The following is a 23,629-nucleotide window of genomic DNA, read 5'->3' as shown; positions in this document are numbered from 1 at the left end:
CCAAAATCAATAGGGTTCTATTCTGACCCAAATTAGGAACATGTGCCACATTTGATCACAAAATGTGTTCACAGCCAGACGGACGGACGGACAGACGGACATGGTTATATCAACTCAGGGACCCACCCTGAGCATTATTGCCAAAGACACCATGTGTCTATCTCGTCTCCTTCTGGTTGTTACAAACATATGCACTAACTTATAATACCCTGTTCCACAGTGTGGCGCAGGGTATAAAAAAGTACAACAGGGCATTACAATTTCCTGGTTTTAACAACGCTTTGTGGAGATCTCAAAATGTGAAATAAAATTTAGTTCAATTTTCGTGCGAGATAGTTCATTCTTCCTATATAACAGTTCACTTTTTTTTCGGTGTAGACTTCGCTTTTAGGTTAGGTATTCAGTTCATTGTGATACCACAGTGGTGAACTTCTCTCTTATCACTGAGTGCTGCCCTATTCTATGTTAAGCTCAATGAAAAGGGACCTCCTTTTTATAGCCGAGTCCGAACTACGTTCCACATTGCAGGGAAGCTTTGAAACACTCAGAAATGTCACCAGCATTACTGAGGAAGGATAATCGACCGCTAAAAACCTTTTTGGTGTTTGGTCAAAATTTGGTTTGAACCCACGACCCTGTGTATGCAAGGCGGGCATGCTAACCATTGCACCACAGTGGCTCCTTATTCGAGCATACAGCGGCCAAACGAAATATATAATGGTTTGGTAACAGAAGGATCGCAGAACTCTTTGCTCCACCTTTTGCAGAATCCAAGAGTTCCATTTGCTTTATTAATAGTTAATGAAATATGTGTGTCGATCCAGTCGTGGGTCTAATGTGACTCCAAGGTCTGATATAGAAAACCAAAGATTTAAGTTCACGAGCGTTCAAGACATAGCATGAGTGCAAAAGTTTTATTCTTAAAAATTACATATGTTTACATTTCGATACGTTCACCTCCATCAGATTCACAATGCCATTGTTCGCCAGTTGTCTTTTAAGAAATCAGGAAAACTAACCGCCCAAGACAGATCATTCTTCACCACGACAATTCGAGCTCTCACACACCGGTTCAACAACTTCATTTTCCAGCACTTAAACCATTGATTTGATGGATCATCCTCACCGAATATCTTCTTTATATTCCCGTACCTAACAAAAAAAAAAAAGAAAGGCCTACGTTCGACATCTGTGGCGATTGATGCGTTCAGAGTGCATGTTTTGTAGATATTTCATGTTTTTTAGAGTGGCAAAGTGCTTCCATAATTGGTTCAAACGCATGCACAAGTGTATAAATCTTAATGAGGAATATTTTTGAAATACAATATAGCCACTTTTAATGACTCACCCGAAATATTAAAGGTGTAATAATTTGGTGATAGCTTTTTCGTTTTGAATCTAATATGAAGTCAAGAGATGGATGTTCGGGTGTGTATTAATACACTGACAATTCCGATTAAGGCAATAATACATCCAATAAGCCCGCATTTTTACTCATTATTCTCGATAATGCGAATCCTATCTGACTTTCAGATCTTTCCATTGTTCCGCAAGTACAGTGCAGCAGTTTTGAAGTGGGAGAATCTAGAAATTGTTCCTGTCCAAATCTCTTAAATTGCTCAAGAAACACAACAAGTCCAAGTATATGTGTTCGAATGCCAAATGGATGTAAACTCCTAAGGAATCAATGTGAATTGGAACAAGAAAAATGTCAACAATCTGGTATGTCTAAATGCAGGATAATTCATGAATAGTGAAATTATTAATCTTTTGTTCTAGGTGTCGAAGTTGTTTCTTCTCTATTCTGTAGAGGTTTCGAATATGATCAAATGAGAAATTGTTCTTGCCCTGGTCTACAAACATGTTTGGGAAGTACGGCTACCAATATTTGCATTAGAACCAATGATGGATGTAAAATGTTAAGAAATGAATGTGAATTGGAAGAGCTAAGGTGCCAAGGAGAAAGTATGTACAATTCAAGTCAAAGAAAATATCACTTTTCAGTTTATTTCGTTCGTAGTTGTAACCCTCTTACCAGAAGCCCAATGTCGGTTATTAAGACCTGGTGATAGTGGAGAATGTGCTTGTCCCACTTGGTTAACTTGTTCCACAAGAACATCACAAGTTTGTACAGCTCGAGGAGAGGTATGCAAGCTATTAAGGAATCAATGTGAAATGGAACAAATGAAATGCCAAGGAGAAGGTTTGTCTGGCCTTCTGTGTATTTGAATTTCGCACTAAATGGAATTTCTGTTTTCTTAGCTTTTGATATTGCTGATGTAGTGCATTGCAGAAATTTTGAATTGGGGCAAGATCGTCCTTGTTTCTGCCCTGCTTATAGAACTTGTAATCGTAACAATACTCGCAGTGTATGTGTTCGAGGGGCGAATAGTTCTTGCAGACTTTTGGCAAATTCTTGCGATTTGAGATTGGCCAGATGTAATGGAGAAAGTAAGATTAAGTTCCAAACGAGGTTTTATATTTACACGATAATAAATTGAAATTAAGTTGTTCCTACCTCAGATCATAAAGGTATATAATTATCGGACTACGTTCGTATTTGTTTGTGGCGATGTACCCATATTAGGGCAATTCTACAATAATGTCGTTCTATACTGGGGAATATTTCTTTAATATTTTCACACAATTTTTATTCCTGCTTTCAGATCTCTCAAGAGTTCCGCAATTTCAGTGTAAAAACTTTACCATTGGTGTGAGTCAACAGTGTAACTGCCCTTCACTATTCAATTGTTCTTTGACAGAAATTGGGCCAAGAATTTGTGCCAGAATGGCTAACGGATGTAAACTTTTAAGGAATCAATGTGAATTGGAACAGGAAACATGCCAAAATAATGGTAAAAAAATATTTTCAGATTAAACCAAAAAACGTATAAGTGGCATTCGAGTCCTTTGTCTTTTTAGTAAACGGAACAGTGCCCTTACACCAGTGTAGAGGTTTTGATTTTGGCCAATTGAGAAATTGCTCCTGCCCGGCACTGTTAAGCTGCTCCAATACCGAACGTCCTATATGTATCAGATCTGGAGATGGTTGCACCGTATTGAGAAACGAATGTGAATTGGAAGAATTAAAATGTAGAGGAGAAAGTGAGTTTTGAAATCAATTGACTTCATATTGATTTTTATATAGCACTTATGTCATTTTAGTTGTGACCCTATTACCCGAGGCTCAGTGTAGATTACTGAGATCTGGTCAATCTGGAGCATGTGCTTGTTCCTCGTGGTTATCTTGCTCTGCCTCATCTTCTGAAGTATGTATTCAAATGGCAGGAGGATGTAGATTATTGAAGAATCAATGTGATGTGGAAAGAATAAAGTGTCACGGAGAAGGTAAGAGAAAACAATTTTAACTAAAATAATTTCGAACGCTAGCTGTAGGTATGGACATTGAGGAGCTTTCGAGAATAATATCTCGGACACACTTACCAAATCTTTTGACCAGATCTTCAAGAGATTGGATAGCCTATATGCTAAGGAATAGGAGGCTAAAGTGAAGATCGCATTATGTGACCATAACGGACCGTGTAGTGCTGGGAACTCCATAGGGAGGTATAGTATCGCCACTACTATGGGTAAAAACTATACACGGCCTCTAGCTAAGGAGAGATTTGAACCCATCAGAGAAGACAGAATTATGCTTATTCACTAGAAGGACTAACATTTCCCATTATATCAAATCGAGTTTTTTGGGCAAGATGATACCAGTGTCAGATCAAATAAAGTCCTTAGGAGTAACCTTAGACAGAAAACTAATTTGGAAGAGCCACATAAAAGAGAGGACTGAGAAAGATGAGATGTTGGACATTGAGCTGAAGAGTGATGGGATCTAAATGGGGCCTGAATCCAAAGGTGATGCACTGGATATATGACTGCGTAATAAGAGCCAGTCGTGACTTAAGTGTCAATAGTCTTAAGTGTCAATAGTGTCGTGGACTTCAATAAATGGGAAATTCAAAGTAGAAATGGTTAGGTTAGGTGGCAGTCCGATGTATCACATAGACTATTCAGTCCATTATGATACCACATTGGTGAACTTCTCTCTTATCACTGAATGCTGCCCGATTCCATGTTAAGCTCTATGACAAGGGACCTCCTTTTTATAGACGAGTCTGAACGACCAGCATTACTGAAGTGGAATAATCCACCGCTGAAAAACTTCTTGGTGTTCGGTCGAAGCAGGAATCGATCCCACGACCTTGTGTATACGAGGCGGGCATGCTAGCCTTTGCACCACGGTTGTACAACGGTTTCAAAGGACATGTCGTCTCATTTGGGTAATGAAGACCACCAGAGATTTGGCGCCAATACTGGACTTAAGGGCTATAGAGGTTCAGATTAAAAGCGCCGTTGGTGCGATGAAATTGAAGATGTCGAGAGAATGGACGAAAACGAAACATGACGAAACATTAATGGATAAGAGGGGGGTTGTCAGTGGGTGGAATGGTTGATACCATACCAATCCACGATCGTATTACGGTGGTGGCCATAGTTGCCGAGTGTGACATTCTGAGGCCAGTAAGACGGACCTGGAGAATGGGACCTCAGAACATACACCAGAGGAAAATAACTGTTACACCGATGAGTGAGGGGACGGGACTGGGCGCATATGTGGAGGACCCAGACACGGAAGTCCTATTCAGATTACCGGATCACAGAACAAGCCATAACGGAAGGTGTTAAATGGCTCGGAAATAGCCCGAAACCAAAATGTGAATATTTTCACAGATTGCGGGATATGAATGCAATAGCAGGCAATACAATTCAATCGCGAACCGTATTGGACTGCAAAAGCATGATCAATGAACACTCGGAGCACGTCAAAATCCGCATCATATTGATGCCCGGGCTGGCCGGAATAAGAGGAAACGTAAAGCAAATGAACTGGCAATAAGAGCTAGGACACATAGAGTAGTGAACTTAGGCAACATAAAGTCAATAGAGGCAACGAGGGGCGAATTGGATCACTGGGCACGGGAGACACTAGGAGCGATGTATAGTAATGCAATGGTCGGAAGGATGAAAAAATACAATGTTAGGTTAGGTTATGTGGCAGCCCTATGTATCAGGCTCACTTAGACCAACATATTCAGTCCATTGTGATATCACATTGGTGAACTTCTCTCTTATAAATGAGTGCTGCCCGATTCCATGTTAAGCTCAAAAACAAGGGACTTGTTTTTTATAGACGAGTCCGAACGGCGTTCTACATTGCAGTACAACCACTTAGAGAAGCTTGGAAACCCTCAGAAATGCCACCAGCCATACTGAGATAATGGGGATAATCCACCGCTGAAAAACTTTTTGGTGTTCGGTCGAAACAGGAATCGAACCCACGACCTTGTGTATGCAAGGCGGCCATGCTAACCATTGCACCACGATGGCTCCCAAATACTATGAAGTGACCCAGACAAGAAAAAATCTGTAGAACTGCTCAATGAGAGAAGGAGAACAGCCAGAAGGACCGATCACTTAGACTTGATAGTACATCTGTGCCTAATAGGAGCAGCAAAGGATAGTATATGTAGGACATATTTTGGAGATGATGAGACCTTGGAGCACTATCTTTTCACTGTCCTACCTTTACTAGGCAAAGAATAAACCATGTCTGTGAAGAGATGATTAGGGACTTGGCCCAGCTTGGAAGCAGGGACCGGAAACCATTGAAGCTGTGCGCCAAGATCGGCATTAGTGGGACCAGAATACACTCAATATTTGTTGAACATTTGACGGTACAAAATTTCGCATTCGATCCCACATAATTAGTCAATCGCTCGAAACTTCGTGTCGATTGCTGGAAAGAAACAGCAGGTAATGAGTCGTGGATTTACGCGTATGAGGCAGCCCGATGTATCAGGCTCACTTAGACTATTCAGTCCATTGTGATACCACATTGGTGAACTTCTCTCTTATCACTGTGTGCTGACCGATTCCATGTTAAGCTCAAAGACAAGGGACATCCTTTTTATAGCCGAGTCCGAACGGCGTTCCACATTGCAGTGCAACCACTTAGAGAAGCTTCGAAACCCTCAGAAATGCCACCAGCATTACTGAGATAATGGGGATAATCCACCGCTGAAAAACTTTTTAGTGTTCGGTCGAAACAGGAATCGAACCCACGACCTTGTATATACAAGGCGGGCATGCTAACAATTGCACCACGGTGGCTCCCAAATACTATGGAGTGACCCAGACAAGAAAAGATGTGGAGAACTGTTCAATGAGAGAAAGAGGACAGCCAGAAGGACCGATCACCTAGACTTGATAGTACATCTGTACCTAATAGGAGCAGCAGAGGATGGTACATGTAGGACATATTTTGGAGATGATGAGACTGAGCACTACCTTTTCACTGTCCTGCCTTTACTAGGCAAAGAATAAACCATATCTGTGAAGAGATGATTAGAGACTTGGCCCAGCTTGGAAGCAGGGACCTGGAACCATTGAAGCTGTGCGCCATGATCGGCATTAGTGGGACCAGAATAAAAGGTGATACGGTCAAAATTTGGTCAAGGGAAAACGCGTGTAAATCCGTGAAATCGTTTATTTAAAAAATCAAATTAAATTTCTTTTTCAAGTTCAATTAGTATAAAATTCAGGAAAAATATTCAGTTAGGCTTTCGCTTTTCCAAATCCGGACCTCACGCTTGACACCTGCCATCAGATTTTGTACAGCCACCTTGTCCACCTTCTTCGCCGCAGAAAGCCAATTTGCCTTGAACTGCTGCTCGTCCTTAGCAGTTTTTTTTGGTCTTCTTTAGCCCAGTATTTCTCAATTGGGCGGAGCTCTGGCGTGTTGGGAGGGTTCTTGTCCTTGGGAACCATCTGCACGTTGTTGGCGGCGTACCACTCCATGGCCTTTTTACCGTAATGGCAAGATGCCAAATCCGGCCAAAACAGTACGGAACAACCGTGTTTCTTCAGGAAAGGCAGCAGACGTTTATTCAAACACTCTTTCACGTAAATTTCTTGGTTGACAGTCCCGGAAGCTATGAAAATGCTGCTTTTCAAGCCACAGGTACAGATGGCTTGCCAAACCAGATATTTCTTTGCGAACTTTGACAGTTTTATGTGCTTGAAAATATCTGCTACCTTTCCCCGTCCTTTTGCCGAATAAAACTCCTGTCCCGGAAGCTGCTTGTAGTCGGCTTTGACGTAGGTTTCGTCGTCCATTACCACGCAGTCAAACTTCGTCAGTAGCCTCCGGGATCGCGCTTTGGCCGTCGTATTTTGTTTATCAATGCGATTTGGAGTCACTACCTTCTTGTAAGTCGATAGTCCGGTTCGTTTTTTGGCTCGATGCACGGTTGTAGACGATACACCCAGCTTATTTGCGGCATCTCGGAGAGAGAAGTTAGGGTTTCGCTTGAAACTACCGGCAACTCTCTTTGTCGTCTCAGCGACAACTCTCTTTGTCGTCTCGTCTCGACAAACGTTCCCCAAACACTTTTATTACATTTGTAACGGTTGATTTGGCAGCATTTAGCGATTTTGCCAGCTTTGCGGGCGAGTAGCTCGGATTTTCGCGATGCGCGAGCAAAATTTTGATACGCTGCTCTTCTTGCTTGGACGGCATTTTGACAACTGAAGAGTGAATTCCAAAATCAAAATAGGAGCAACATTTTACACACACACACACACTTCCAAAATGGTGTTCAGGTTTTTTAAATGAAAAATTGAAAGAAATACGTCAAGTTTATATTGGCCAAATTTTGACCGTATCCCCCTTTACACTCAATATTTGTTGAACATTTGACGGTAAAAACAAAATTTCGCATTCGATCCCACACAATTAGTCAATCGCTCAAAACTTCGTGTCGATTGCTGGAAAGAAATAGCAGGTGATAAGTCGTGGATTTACGCGTATTAGCCTGAAAGTAAACAGCAGTCGACTGTGTAGGCTTTTTTACGATGAGCCAAATCCAACAAAAGAAGTACGCGCACGAAGAAATTAGAAGCAAATGATTTTATCGGAGAAACTGGACATGTCGCAATTGTACCACTAGAACAATGCAGAACAGTCAATTCTGAGCAGGCATTTTAAACATTCATAACATCGATTTGATGGGTCATCTACCGTATAGTCTTGGCTTGGAACCGAATGACTTCTTTTTATCTCGGTACAAAATAAAATAAAATACAATGCTTCGACAATTGGTTCAAACGCACACAAAAGTTTATAGATCTTATTGGGGAATATTTTCAAAAACAATAAAGGGATTTTCTTTGATTAATAGTTGCTTTCGTTCTCTAATCCTTAAATGGAAAAGGCAACCCTTGTATCTTTCGCTATCTATTATTCATTATCATTTTTATTATCAACTCGATGTACTGGTGTTTCTTTCAATTCTTCTTTTCAGTTTTTAACGTTACCGAAAATTCATTTTGCCGAAATTTGGAAGTGGGTCAAGAGGTTAGGCCATGTTATTGCATTGGATTACAAAATTGTTCTACGAATTCTACAACAAATGTTTGTGCAATTGGTCCAAGGGGATGCACGTTATTACCAAATCGTTGTGATTTTGAATCAGCAACATGTAGAGGAGAAGGTACGTTTGATTGAAATGATTCAACTACAAAACAATGAGCCTCCTATTCCTTGATTTTCAGATCTGACACAGGTATCACCTTTACAATGTAGCAATTTTACACTAGGAGATACTAGACTATGTACTTGTCCAAATCTCCTTAATTGTACCTCATTGCCATCAGCCCCAAGTGTATGTGTGAAAATCGCTAATAGTTGTAAATTGCTGCGAAATCAATGTGAAGTGGAGGAGGAAAAATGTCGTGGAAGGGGTGAGACGGAAAATATTTTCTACATTTGTTAGAAGATAATATGACATTCATTTAATTTCAGCTCTTGAAACTGTTGCCCATTTACAATGTAGTAACTTTGAATATGGTCAAAAAGGAAATTGCTCTTGTCCAAATTTGCAGACTTGTTCCAGCAGCCCAAGGAACATATGTATTAGCCATAAAGGCGGTTGTAGACTTTTGAAAAATCAATGTGAATTAGAAGAATTAAAATGTCTTAGAAAAGGTAAGTAAACGGTGGCTCTATGCAAATTGCCTTACATGGAAGATATTGCAAAAACCAAAAAAAAATCATTACAAAACAAAAAATCCCCAATGAAATATTCCTCCAAAATAATGAGAATTTTTAAAAATTTTGATGTAAGAAACTATTTAATTAAAAATTATATTGATTAAAGTTATTTTTCAATTTAAACAAATAGCATTCAACAAAATGTATAAATTATTTATTGAATATTTTTTATAATTCAATTAAATTTAAATAATTAATTAAATAAAATTAAGTGGATAAATTAATTTTATAATTGAATATCAAAAATATTCTGTGTAGACTATTGAGTCCAATGTGATACTCCAGTGGTGAGCTTCTCTCTTATCACTTAGTGTTTCCAGATTCCATGTTTAGCTCAATAACAAGGGACCTCCTTTTTATAGGCGAAACCTAACGGCGGTTCACATTTCGGTGAAACCTTTTACGAAGGTTGCCTTTTATATTTCGGTATTAGAGAACAAATACAAATGCCCATAACCGAAAATCGTTTTATTGGTTTTCAAAATTTCCCCAGTTTTTCAAAATATTCCCGCTTCTTCAGGTATCGAAAAACGCCGTTCAGTGCTACATCAGGATTATACGTCGGATGACCCATCAAATCGATTTTTTTTATTGCTCATATATTTTCTGGCCCTTGTCCCTATTTCGGGACACTTTCATCCCCAAAAACCTAAATTTAAATTAAAATTCCTCACAGAAATCTTTAATAAATTTTTGACAATTTTTATAAATTTTTTATAAAATTTTAATCAACATTTTATTTCTATAGAAAATTTCATATATATAGAAAGTTTTATCAAAATTTTATTTCTATTGAAAATTTTGTCAAAATTTTATTTCTATTAAACATTTTGTCAAAACTTTATTTCTATTGAAAATTTTTTCAAAATTTTATTTCTATTAAAAATTTTATCAAAATTTTATTTCTATTGAAAATTTTATCAAAATTTTATTTCTATTGAAAATTTTGTAAAAATTTTATTTTTATTAAAAATTTTGTAAAAATGTTATTTCTATTGAAAATTGTGTCAAAATTTTATCTCATATTTGTTGTTTTGATCTCAGCTTTAAAACCATTGTGTTGACTAAACTACAAGAGTAGCTTAACCAACAGAGGAAAATAATTTTTGTCAAATTTATTTGGGCAAAGCCTTATAGACTGCAAGATGGTTGGATGGACGCACGTTTCGGAATTATCACATTCCTCATCAGCATCCTCTACTTGCAGCAAAACTATCAACCAATTATCAGAATAAATTCAGGCAGTTCACTAAACCCATGGTGAACCACACTTGAAAAACAACAAATAACATATGATTGAAATACAAACCCACAATAAAAAACAAAACACGAATGAAGTAAGAGGAAGCACGCTCAAAATAAACCCAGCCATCTGCACTCAAATCGATGAGTTGATGGTGGCAAAGGAAAAGAGAAATGTTTGTATGAATTTATTTCGGCATAAGCCGGCTATCATGTAAAACCTTTTTTGGGAAGGTTCAAGTGTAGTTTACTTTTGGGTTTAGTGAACTACCTGAATTTATTCTGATAATTGGTTGATAGTTTTGCTGCAAGTAGAGGATGCTGATGAGGAATGTGATAATTCCGAAACGTGCGTCCATCCAACCATCTTGCAGTCTATAGGGCTTTGTCCACATAAATTTCACAAACATTATTTTCCTCTGTTGGTTAAGCTACCCTTGTACTTTAGTCAACACAATGGTTTTAAAGCTGAGATCAAAACAACAAATATGATTGAAGTACAAACCCACAATAAAAAACGAAAATTTTATTTCAATTGAAACTTTTGTCAAAATTTTATTTCTATTGAAAATTTTATCAAAATTTTATTTCTGTTGTTTTTTTTTGATTTCAGCTTAAAACCATTGTGTTGACTAAAGTACAAGGGTAGCTTAACCAACAGAGGAAAATAATGCTTGTGAAATTTATGTGGGCAAAGCCCTATAGACTGCAAGATGGTTGGATGGACGCACGTTTCGGAATTACCACATTCCTCATCAGCATCCTCTACTTGCAGCAAACTATCAACCAATTATCAGCAGTAGAGGATGCTGATGAGGAATGTGGTAATTCCGAAACGTGCGTCCATCCAACCATCTAGCAGTCTATAGGGCTTTGCCCACATAAATTTCACAAGCATTATTTTCCTCTGTTGGTTAAGCTACCCTTGTACTTTAGTCAACACAATGGTTTTAAAGCTGAGATAAAAACAACAAATATGATTGAAGTACAAACCCACAATAAAAAACGAAAATTTTATTTCAATTGAAACTTTTGTCAAAATTTTATTTCTATTGAAAATTTTATCAAAATTTTATTCCCATTTAAAATTTTGTCAAAATGTTATTTCTATAGAAAATTCTGTCAACATTTTATTTATATAGAAAATTCTGTCAACATTTTATGTCTATAAAAAATTTTTTAAAATTTTATTTCTATAGAAAATTTAGTCAACATTTTATTTCTATAGAAAGTTTTGTCAAAATTTTACTGTCAACATTCTATTTCTATAGAAAATTTTGTCAAAATTTTATTTCTATAGAAAATTTTGTCAAAATTTTATCTCTATAGAAAATTTAGTCAAAATTTTATTTCTATAGAAAATTTTGTAAAAATTTTATTTTTATTGAAAATTTTATATGTATAGAAAATTTAGTCAAAATTTTATTTCTATAGAAAATTTTGTCAAAATTTTGATTTCTTTAGAAAATTTATTCGTTTTGTTTGTTATTGTTGCCTTCTCTTCAATCGTTATTGTTGTTTTTTTGTTTTTTGATCTCAGCTTAAAGCCATGCATTGGCTAAACTACAAGTGTAGCTTAACCAACAGAGGAAAAGTATGCTTGTCAAATTTATCTGGGCAAAGCCCTATAGACTGCAAGATGGTTGGATGTACAGCTGTTTCGGAATTACCACATTCCTCATCAGCATCCTCTACTTGCAGCAAAACTATCAACCAATTATCAGAATAAATTCGGGTAATTCACTCAACCCAACGTGAACTACACTTGAACCTCCCGAAAAAGGGTTTGATAGTCGGCTACTGCCTCAACAAATTTGCCAGCATATCTCTTTTCCTTTGCCAAACTCAAATCATCGATTTGTATGTATTTGGCTGGTCAACATTTTATTTCTATAGAAAATTTTGTCAAAACTTTATTTCTATTGAAAATTTTGTCAAAATTTTATTTCTATAGAAAATTTTGTCAAAATTTTATTTCTATTGAAAATGTTGTCAAAATTTTGTCAAAATTTTATCGCTATTGAAAATTTTGTCAACATTTTATTTCTATTGAAAACTTTGTCAACATTTGATTTCTATTGAAAATTTTGTCAACATTTTATTTCTATTGAAAATTTTATCAAAATTTTATTTCTGTTGTTTTTGAAAATGCTGTCAAAATTTTATTTCCATTGAAAATTTTGTCGAAATTTTATTTCTATAGAAAATTTTATCAAAATTTATTTATATTGAAAATGTTGTCAAAATTTTATTTATTTTGAAAATTTGGTCAAAATTTTATTTCTATAGAAAGTTTAGACAAAATTGTATTCTATAGAAAATTTGATCAATTTTTTTTATTATTATTATATTTTATTTTATTCTATTGAAAATTTTATAAAAATTTTATTTCCATTGAAAATTTTGTTTGTGTTTCTATAGAAAATTCTGTCAACATTTGATTTCTATAGAAAAATTTGTCAAAATTTTATTCCTATAGAAAATTTAATTAACATTTCATTTGTATAGAAAATTGTATCAAAATTTTATTTCTATAGACAATTGTGTCAAAAATTTATATCTATAGAAAATTTTGTCAAAATTTTATTTCTATAGAAAATTTTGTCAAAATTTTATTTCTGTTGAAAATTTTATCAAAATTTTATTTCTATAGACAATTTTTTCAAAATTTTATTTCTATGGAAAATTTAGTCAAAATTTTATTTCTTTAGAAAGTTTTGTCAAAATTTTATTTCAACAGAAAATTTTGTCAAAATTTTATTTCTATAGAAAATTTTATCAAAATTTATTTATATTGAAAATGTTGTCAAAATTTTATTTATTTTGAAAATTTGGTCAAAATTTTATTTCTATAGAAAATTTAGACAAAATTGTATTCCTATAGAAAATTTGATAAAAAATTTTATTTCTATAGATAGTTTTGTAAAAACTTTTTTCTATAGAAAGTTTGTAAAGTACCTATTAATTGGACAGGTCTATTTTGCAAAATCTACCAAAACATCAAGAATTCTACCAATATACCAAAAAGTAAAATAATCTACCATTTTTCGTAGAATTCTACCAACTGTGGCAACCGTGTCCACGATAGGTCTCTAGAAATGAATTAAAAAAGTAAATTCAAGTGTATTGTCTCTAAACTTACCAAGATTTTGTTGCACTTCACTTCATGACTTTGGTCTTAGTTAAAAAGTTACCAACAAATAGTGAATTGAGAGGAATAAAAAAACAATAATCTATTTTTTGTAACACTGGCGATCTTTTCATAGCGCAATGCCACAAAAAAAAACAAAAACAAAAAAAACTTTAAAACTTTCAACTTTATTGGGGTATCTTTCCTTGTGAAAATTTTTTGTAAAACCTTTTTGTTTTAATGCAATCTTAGCTTGGAGAAGTTTTTTTTTTTTTAATAATAAACAAAAAACTTTAAAATGTTTATTTTTTTTTAGATTTTATGATATTACCCGAAATCCAGTGTAGATCTATTGCATCTGGAGCAAGAGGAGCTTGCGCTTGTCCATCATGGTTGAATTGTACCCTGAATCAATCTCAAGTTTGTATTACCACAGAAAGGGGTTGTCAGCTTCTAGGAAATCATTGTGACTTGGAAGAAATGAAATGCAGAGGAAGTGGTAAAATCTAAAATTTTCTCAACTTTAGCTCTTTATAAAAATATTATCTTGATTTCAAAAATTCTAGCCTTTAATGTTACCAACATTTTGCAATGCAGAAATTTTGCTATAGGTGAAGTGAAACCTTGCTCTTGCCCTGCTCTTGAAACATGCAGTCTAAATACAACATCTAATATTTGCGTTAAAGGGCCCAATGGTTGCAGGCTAATATCGAATAGTTGCGAGGTGGAAATGGCCAAATGTAAAGGAGAAGGTGGGTCCCTAAATTATTTATAAGGCATAAATAATTTTGAATGTTTTGTTTTCTTACAAATTTCAGTTTGGCAAACTCAGAATTCTATTCAATGTAGAGATATTCCTGCCGGCCACACTGGGGCCTGTTTTTGCCCAGCATTGGAAACATGCCCCATAATGGGTAATTCTAGTATATGTGTCACACATCGTGGTAAATGTACCCATATGCGTAATAAATGTGATTTGGATATGGCTTGGTGTAAAGGAAAGGGTAAGAAATTATACGATTATTTATTAATAATTTATTACATTTTCTGTAGATATATTTAAATTTATAAAAAAGTTTTATTTTTCTTTGAAAAACTAAGTAAAAAAATTACACAAAATATAATGGACTTAATTTATCAAAAAATGACCAAAGAAAAGTCAAATTGGACTAATCGATTTTTGGTATTTTTGAAAAGTGATACTTGTCGACTTTTTACGACTAATCGAATTTTGACTAAACAATACGAAAAATCAACATCGGAAATACAGGGGAATATGATGCAAATATTTCAATGGTGGTAACCCTGAGAGTTTGTGTAGATGATATTATTTATATTAAATAATTTTAACCAAAAAAAAAAAAAAAAAACAACACACACACATACATATTCCCGTATCTTCAATATGCACGCAGAGAAGTAATATGATCATCCCAACCATGTTCCAAGAGCAAAATGTTACTTTTTCACGGAAAACATGTAGCATGTTTGTCGAAACCATGTTCCTTTCTCGGAGATTATGTATCTGATTTCGGATAGCATGTTATGTTTGACGAGAAAAGAATATTTTTGCGACCAAAATGCTACATGGTCGCTGTGAAAAAATAACATGGTGCTCTTGAAACATGTTTGAGGTGATCATATTCCTTCTCTGGGTGTGGCCTTACAAATGTAGTTTTATTTAACTAACGGATATTTTCTTTCTTTGCTTATAGTTTTTAGCAGAACAGATCCTGCAAAATGCTTAGGAATACCATTGGGAGCCACTGCCACTTGCTCGTGTCCAGAGCTGCAACAGTGTGACCGCCAACAGAGAGTATGCGGAGAAATTGGTAACACTTGTAGGCTATTCGAGAATGATTGTCAAAGGAAAGCGGCTCATTGTCAAGATCAAAGTAAGTATTTTTATACCCTCCACCATAGGATGGGGGTATATTAACTTTGTCATTCCGTTTGTAACACATCGAAATATTGCTCTAAGACCCCATAAAGTATAAATATTCTGGGTCGTGGTGAAATTCTGAGTCGATTTGAGCATGTCTGTACGTCTGTCCGTCCGTCTGTTGAAATCACGCTAACTTCCGAACGAAACAAGCTATCGACTTGAAACTTGGCACAAGTAGTTGTTATTGATGTAGGTCGGATGGTATTGCCAAGGGCCATATCGGTCCACTTTCACGTATAGCCCCCATATAAACGGATCCCCAAATTTGGCTTGCGAGGCATCTAAGAGAAGCAAATTTCATCCGATCCGGCTGAAATTTGGTACATGGTGTTAGTATATGGTTTCTAACAACCATGCAAAAATTGGTCCACATCGGTCCATAATTATATATAGCCCCCATATAAACCGATCCCCAGATTTGACCTCCGGAACCTCTTGGAGGAGCAAAATTCATCCGATTCGGTTGAAATTTGGTACATTACGCTAGTATGGTCGATCTAAGCATGTCCGTCCGTCCGTCTGTTGAAATCACGCAAACTTCCGACCGAAACAAGCTATCGACTTGAAACTTGGCACAAGTAGTTGTTATTGATGTAGGTCGGACGGTATTGCCAATGGGCCATATCGGTCCACTTTTACGTATAGCCCCCATATAAACGGAACTCCGAATTTGGCTTGCAGACCCTCTAAGAGAAGCAAATTTCTTCCGATCCGGCTGAAATTTGGTACATGGTGTTAGTATACGGTCTCTAACAACCATGCAAACATTGGTCCACATCGGTCCTTAATTATATATAACCCCCATATAAACCGATCCCCAGATTTGGCTTGTGGAGCCTCTAAGAGAAGCAAATTTCATCCGATCCGGCTGAAATTTGGTACATAGTGTTAGTATATGGTCTCTAACAACTATGCAAAAATTGGTCTACATCGACCCATAATTATATATAGCACCCATATAAACCGATCCCCTGATTTGGTTTGCGGAGCCTCTAAGAGAAGCAAATTTCATCCGATCCGGCTGAAATTTGGTACATGGTGTTAGTATATGGTATCTAATGACCATGCAAAAATTGGTCTACATCGGCCCATAATTATATATAGCACCCATATAAACCGATCACCAGATTTGACCTCCGGAGCCTCTTGGAAGACCAAAATGTATCTCATTCAGTTGATATTTGGTACGTGGTGTTAATATATGGCCTCAAACACCCATGCAAAAATTGGTCGAAATCGGTCCATAATTATATATGTATAGCCCCCATATAAACCGATCCCCAGATTTGACCTCCGGAGCCCCTTGGAAGAGCAAAATTCATCCCATTCGGTTGAAATTTGGTACGATGTGGTAGTATTTGATATTTAACAACCATCCCAAAAGTGGTCCATATCAGTCCCGATCCTGAGATTTAGTTTTGAAGCCTCTTGGAGTAGCAAATTTCATTTGAGTCAGTTGAAGTTTGGTACATTGTGCTAGTATATGACCGTTAACAACCATGCCTAACTAGGTCCATATCGGTCTATACACGCAAAAAAATAATTCTTTCCTCCCAAACGAAATTTTAGACAAACAAAGTTCGTTTCTCATTTGCTTTTCGCTGTAAGGAAGTGTATTTGGAAGAAAAGTATATACTTTTTGTGTTAAACGTTTATTCTTTTCCAGGATTTAAAAACAATTTCATAAAGACAAAAAAACATTGTTTTCTTGCCAATCACATCTTTCTCACATCCACGAGGTTTTTTAGTATTTAACATCTTTTCCTGTAATACCAACAATGTAGAAGAAATTATACGATTTTATAAATTTTTTAAATTGTTTTACCTTTCGCCTGGACGGAGAATCGAACCGCGGACCATGCACTTTGTAAGCCAACACACTAACCACTGAGCTATGTACCTGTTATGGTCATCAATAGATAATTATCCATATAAGTTATATTTATATAGCATAGCTTGCGGCGCCCACGAACCGAATAAACAAAGTTTATTTAACAGAAACAAACATTTAGTTTGGCACCGTGGAGCAGTGGTTGCTACGTCAGACTTGCATGCCAAGGGTCGTGGGTTCGATCTCTGCTTCGACCAAAGTTTATTTTTATTTTTTTTTTACATATATTCCAGATATGTTCGGAAGATTCCGAAAAAATGTTCAACATTACATTGTAGTATATTAAATTTTGAACTGTAAAATGTGTCTTATTAAAGACCTAAAGTCAGAAAAGAACAGTGTTTGATATAAACGAAATGGACTGTGTTGTTGTTTCAAAAATAACTTTTTTTATTGAAAAAATAAAAATTTTGTAACAAACGAATTTTTTTGGTGAAAAAGTTTAAAATTTTCGAAGCAATTCAAAAAACTCTCACAAAAGAAAAACGTTTTCGGTGCACGTTTTCCAAACGTTTTTTTTTTCTTTGCGTGTAGTTATATATAGCCGTCAGATAAATCGATCCCCAATCACACAAAAATTGGTCCATATCAAATTCATAATTGTCTGGCTTTCTACGTACCATGCAAAAGTCCATGTCGATTCGTAATTATTTGTAGACTTACCTATACATACCTTTTTTGTCTAATATATACCACGTATGGACTAACTCACAATTTAGAAAACGATGTTAAGAAGTTTTAAGATACCCCAACCCAAGTAATTCGATTGTGGATGACAGTCTTTCGCAGAAGTTTCTACGCAATCCCTGGGGGAGGGTACATAAGATTCGTCCTGGCCGAACTTACGGCCGTATATACTTGTTTTTCTTCATCCCTGCGTATCATTTCCTGTTTCAGTGATCGAAGTTCGTTTAGTATAGACGAATTTTCCGCCAAATTTTTTGCTTTAAGTACATCTGCAGAATTTGAAAAACTTCTACCAGAAAGATTTTCCATGTAATTCATGTTTTTATCATTAAAGAGTTATGTGGGTGATTGTTTGACGATCGCTTTTTCAAACTAACTGGAAAAAAAACAATCATATGTATGACTTTTTAATAATTACTTTAGGCATCGTGCATATGAAAATCAGCAAAATGAAACAAACATGATTAAGAATATATCATTTAATGAGTCTCATCACGCAATCATTAATGATTAGGAAATTATTCTCCAAAATGAGTAATAAAAATCAGAACATCATATTTTGGCATAACAAAAGAGTCAATAATTACTCATGGTTATAATTAATCCATAATTGAACATCCAACGGAGTCATAAAATAATCATTCCAATGATCAATCATCGCAGAATATTTGGAGGGATATTGTTCATAAAAATGACATATATATCACAATCACGAAAATGTTTGATCACAATAAACAAAACATAAGGTTTGTTAACTTGACTCTTCTGAAATTCATTTCCTTAGAAACCAGTTAAATTTTTTTTTAGAAAAAAATATCGTTAGCTAACTTTTCCGTTAAAATATTTTTACCGAACTATAAGAAAATGGCCGTAAGAATTAATAAAATGGTCCAAATTATTTAAATTTTGCCGAAAAAAAAATGGTAAATGCTTTCTAGAAAAATTGCCAATTTTTGAAAATATTTGGTGTCAAACGTTCCAGACAAGCTTTATAATGAAAATATAAAAATTAATTATTTGTCAAAATATCACAAAATTTCTTAATTCACATCCAAAACGCTGAATTGGGATGACACCTTAAGAAGTGATGCAAATTCAGTGGAACGGCTGTTGAAATGGTGGCCATCCGTCCTACGACAAGCCCATGCTAAATTCATCGCTTCTGCGCCAATTTTGCACCACTTCCGGATCCAAAAAGAATATTTTCAATACTTTTTTGGCGACGCTTTTTTTGCTGGTATACTTTATACCATCCTCAAATGTGCTAGATTTTATTGAAATAGGTTCAGATTTAGACAGAGGTCATAGCTAAACATGCCAAATTTGGTCGAAATTGGTACAAATGTACATATATAGCTCCAATTAATACATTTGTTCCTATTTGCTCTCTTATAACCACCAATTAAATCGTATTACTACGATTTACGTAAAATGTTGAGGAGGTAATATAATTTACATTCAACAACTATATATGCCAAATGTGATCAAAATTGGTTCAGATTTAGATATATCATGTTTGCCCGATTAAGATTCATTTGTCCACGGAGGTAAAAGTTTCACAATGAAAATTTTGAAATATGCTGCTTAGTTCTTTGTATAGCTCAATGGCAAGGTTAGGTTAGGTTAGGTTAAAGTGGCAGCCTGATGAAGATTCAGGCTCACTGAGACTATTCAGTCCATTGTGATACCACATTAACTAAAAGTACATATTACATATGGGCACTTCTAGTTTTAACCGCTGAACGTTCTTGATTATTTTTCTTTGTTGAACCAACCAGATTGTTCCAAAAACATTAGCAGACTGCTTATGTTAACGTTTTCCAGATCCGCCAGTAATCTGAAGCTATATGCTCCTAAAAGTTGCTTGCGCTTTACATAAAATGCAGGACACTCACACAAGAGGTGTTTAATTGATTCTTTTTCCTCCGCATCATGACAGCTCATACAATAGTCATTATACTTCGCGCCAATAGTTTTTGCAAATTCGCCTATCAGGCAGCGACCCGTTATAGCAGATATCAGGAGTGCTATCTGACGCCTTGAGAACACTAGCATATCTAGTGTGCGGTTTAAGTTGAAATGGGGCCATATTTGCTTGGTGTCGTTACAACCCTTGCAATTCTCCCATTGAATATTTGCCATCATAACAGCCTTCTCACACAGCATGAGCTTGCAGGTAGCTAGGGGCATACCTTACATATTCCCCTGGAATATATAAGGTAGTCCCTAGCCTTGCCAACTCATCCGCTTCGCAGTTCCCCGGTATGTTCCTATGGCCAGGCACCCATATCAGGTTAATATTGTACTGCTCAGCCATCTCATTGAGAGATTTGCGGCAGTCGATGGCCGTGGCCTCAATGGCAAGGCTTTATATAGTCAAGTCCGAACCGCATTCCACATTGCAGTGAAACCACTTAACAATTTTTACCCTAAAGTTGCCTGTGTGTTTTGAGACTCACTGTCAGCGTTGTTTTTGTTCATAAAACTGTAACGGTATCGAAAGCTACAAGTGTTTTCTTCAAGTTGAATGAAAAATCAGCTAATTTGGTTGTCAATTGGCAAACAATTGTTCATTAATATGCAAGTACCTCAAGAAAAAAATATTTGCGAATTTAAAAAGAGGTTTTTATACATGGGACTTTTTTCAAAAATTACAACTAAAATGTTGAAAGTTTTTATTAAATCTACTGTAGTAATGTCAAATAAAATATTTCTGGAAGTCAAATCTTAGAATTGCAAAAAAACAACAGATAGGAAATTTTTAAAATTGAAAAGTTGCCTTGGGTAACTTTGGGCAATTGTGGTAGTAAAATTACATATTTTTGAACCTAAGTCCTGGAGAAAAAAGGTTTGAAAAACAATGATTTTTAAAAAATTTTGAACTTCAATTGGAATGTCCCAGTGACGAGAAATGCGGCGATGATGTGGAAAACATATCTGCAGTGCAGTGGGGAATTTGGAAGGAATCGTAAAAAGGGGGGCAACATATTAGTGGATTAGCACGAATATTGGCGCTTTATAATACTTTGGTTTTTTACACCGCCAGTTAAATTGACATGGGTTAAAAAAAAAAACAAAACATTTTCGTGAGTCACGCGTGATTCACGCGAAGTCGTGAATGAAATTTAAACGAAATCTCGTGAATGAAATTTAAACGAAACCTCGTGAATGTGCGTGAACGGGATTAAAGAAAAATGTGTGGCGCGTGAGCGTGAGTAAAAATCAAATCGTGTTCGTGATTGTGAGTGAGTAAACTTTCTCCGAAATCACGCTCCCGATAAAAATTTACTTTCACGATCCAACCCACGCTCACGATCCAACTCACGCTCAAGATAAAATTCACGTTAACAATAAAATTCATATTCACGATAAAATTCGCACTCACGGTAAAACAGACACAAAAAGTCACAATCACGAACAAATTCACGTTCACGATTAAATTCAAGCTCACCGATTTTAATCACCTTTACATATTTAATCACGCTTAAGATTTCAATAGTGTGAGTCACGAGAAATTTCGTTAATTACCAGAATTTTATTGAGCCACGAAAATTGTTGTGTTCCGAAAATATTCGTGACTTACGAGATTACGAAAATTGTCGTGAATCGTGCGAAAGCGTGAGACATAAACATTGTTCATGTGTGAGCGTGTGCGAGTATGACTTTTCATTTCGTGACCGTGAATTCCTACCCACATGGCATGCGTGAGTACAAATATTTCTTCGTGAATGTGTTTGAGCGTGATTGAAATTCACGCGCGCATCTAAGTATATATTTACTGTAAAATAACAAAAAACTTAACAAAAATCCAATAAAACGTAATACGTCTATCATTACAAAACAAAATAGTTTGTAGTCACAATTGCCCAAAGTTGCCCACAGGCAACATTCTCTACCGCCTAAACGAATGGGCGTGGCGACCCGAAATTTTGGCTAGACGCTTCTTAAATGACTTCAACATCATTAAAAGTAAAAAAAATTTTAGCGATACCTATAAAAATTCGGGGTCGAAAGGGTTAAGGAAGCTTTGAAACACTCTGAAAAGCCACCCTATTTCCCGTAGAGATATAACAAAAGGAAAACTGTTTTATGGAGAAAAGTAGCCTTTTCTGCCTTTCAGTGAAAGAATAAAGTTTGTTTTTCATGTTTTTAATTAAGCAGCTCTATTGGACTAATACGTTTTTACTTTTCTCCTTAAGATTGGAAGGAAACTTCAATTCAGAACTGTTGTCAATTTCATACTAATGAAATTGGCAAATGTACCCTGTCTTCAGAGAATGCCATATGTGGTCGTGCCCCAGATAACACCTGTCGTATGTTCGCTAATCGATGTCAATTGAATGCTGTGAATAATAATTTGCAATTAAGTAAGTTTAGCTGTGTCGTATGAACAACATTTGTTTTTAATTGCAAACAAATTCTCTTTCCAGGATATTCTATAGTAGATCGCAGCCAATGTAAATGTCTGGCTTTTGGTAGACCAGGGAAATGTGTTCAACAGCCGACTTGTTTAGCAACTCAAGATAGGCAACGCAATGTTTGCGCCCGCTATGATGATCAATTCAAATGGTTTAGCTCAAAGTGTCAGCTACAACACTACAATTTTTGGACATGTAGAAGTAAGTTCGTGTGTTTTTTTTTTTTTGAGATCTACTTTCTTGGTGTTAAATAATTTGCTTTTTTTGATTTTAGATTTCTGGCCCGTGGGTGAAGAAAATTGCTCGAATATACGAAATTAATTTTACAAATTGTTAATTGACATGTTATTTTTTTTTATGAAATTAGTAAAGAATTTTAAATCTTAATTTCTTCTATAAGTATACTAATGATCTTTTTTTTGTTGCGCAGTAGTTTCAAATTTTCATTTAATTTATTAAGTTTTCGCATTCGCTTTCTCCATTATTAAAGTAAAAATTACATTTATTTCACATCAACACTGTAGCAAAATATTATGTTCATTTCTACATTGTACGACATAATTTCATGACATACGAGTTTCATACTATTAACTCATGCTGGTTTCTTATAACTTTTTGTCATGGTACTGCATACTTTTCTCTGGAAAAACAAAAACACGGAAAAACGAAATTAATACACTGAAAGATTGCATATTAACTGTGATAGATACACGCAAAGAAGGAATATTATTACCCCAAAAATGTTTCATGAGTATAGTTTTACTTTTTCACGAGAAATATGTAATATGTTTGTTGTTACCATGTTATTTTATCGGAAATTATATATTTGATATCTATCCGCATGTTAGGCGAGAAAAAAAATTTTAGCCACAAAAATATTCCACGTTTCCCTTGTATTATTATACCCTCCACCATAGGATGGGGGTATATTAACTTTGTCATTCCGTTTGTAACATATCGAAATATTGCTCTAAGACCCCATAAAGTATATATATTCTGGGTCGTGGTGAAATTCTGAGTCGATCTGAGCATGTCCGTCCGTCCGTACGTCTGTTGAAATCACGCTAACTTCCGAACGAAACAAGCTATCGACTTGAAACTTGGCACAAGTAGTTGTTATTGATGTAGGTCGGAAGGTATTGCAAATGGGCCATATCGGTCCACTTTTACGTATAGCCCCCATATAAACGGA

The 23,629-nt window shown here is 35.6% G+C and overlaps 1 protein-coding gene across 1 annotated transcript; it reads left to right on the top strand.

Annotated features, from left to right (window-relative positions):
- Nucleotides 1–1,541: 1,541 nt before the first annotated feature.
- LOC142229557 (uncharacterized) lies at nt 1,542–22,841 on the top strand. The gene is made up of 17 exons (XM_075300123.1): nt 1,542–1,722; nt 1,780–1,965; nt 2,021–2,203; nt 2,263–2,451; nt 2,667–2,855; nt 2,923–3,105; nt 3,166–3,348; nt 8,376–8,564; nt 8,626–8,814; nt 8,876–9,058; nt 13,813–13,995; nt 14,063–14,248; nt 14,315–14,500; nt 15,212–15,391; nt 22,219–22,386; nt 22,450–22,638; nt 22,712–22,841. The coding sequence occupies exons 1-17, from the start codon at nt 1,656–1,658 to the stop codon at nt 22,756–22,758; spliced, it is 2,880 nt and encodes a 959-aa protein (XP_075156238.1). The 5' UTR covers nt 1,542–1,655; the 3' UTR covers nt 22,759–22,841.
- Nucleotides 22,842–23,629: the final 788 nt, after the last annotated feature.

Source organism: Haematobia irritans, chromosome 3 (genome assembly GCF_050003625.1).
Source record: "Haematobia irritans isolate KBUSLIRL chromosome 3, ASM5000362v1, whole genome shotgun sequence".
Taxonomy (NCBI): Eukaryota; Metazoa; Arthropoda; class Insecta; order Diptera; family Muscidae; genus Haematobia; species Haematobia irritans.
The sequence above is the reverse complement of the archived record's forward strand: the minus strand, read 5'-3'. Positions and strand labels throughout refer to the sequence as shown.

What these genes read in the sequence shown, in the direction of transcription:
- LOC142229557 (XM_075300123.1), top strand. Translation starts at nt 1,656, where the DNA reads ATGCCAAATGGATGTAAACTCCTAAGGAATCAATGTGAATTGGAACAA. An exon ending in AGAAAAATGTCAACAATCTG is followed by an intron (nt 1,723 to 1,779) that starts GTATGTCTAAAT and finishes CTTTTGTTCTAG; the next exon opens with GTGTCGAAGTTGTTTCTTCT. An exon ending in ATTAAAATGTCTTAGAAAAG is followed by an intron (nt 9,059 to 13,812) that starts GTAAGTAAACGG and finishes ATTTTTTTTTAG; the next exon opens with ATTTTATGATATTACCCGAA.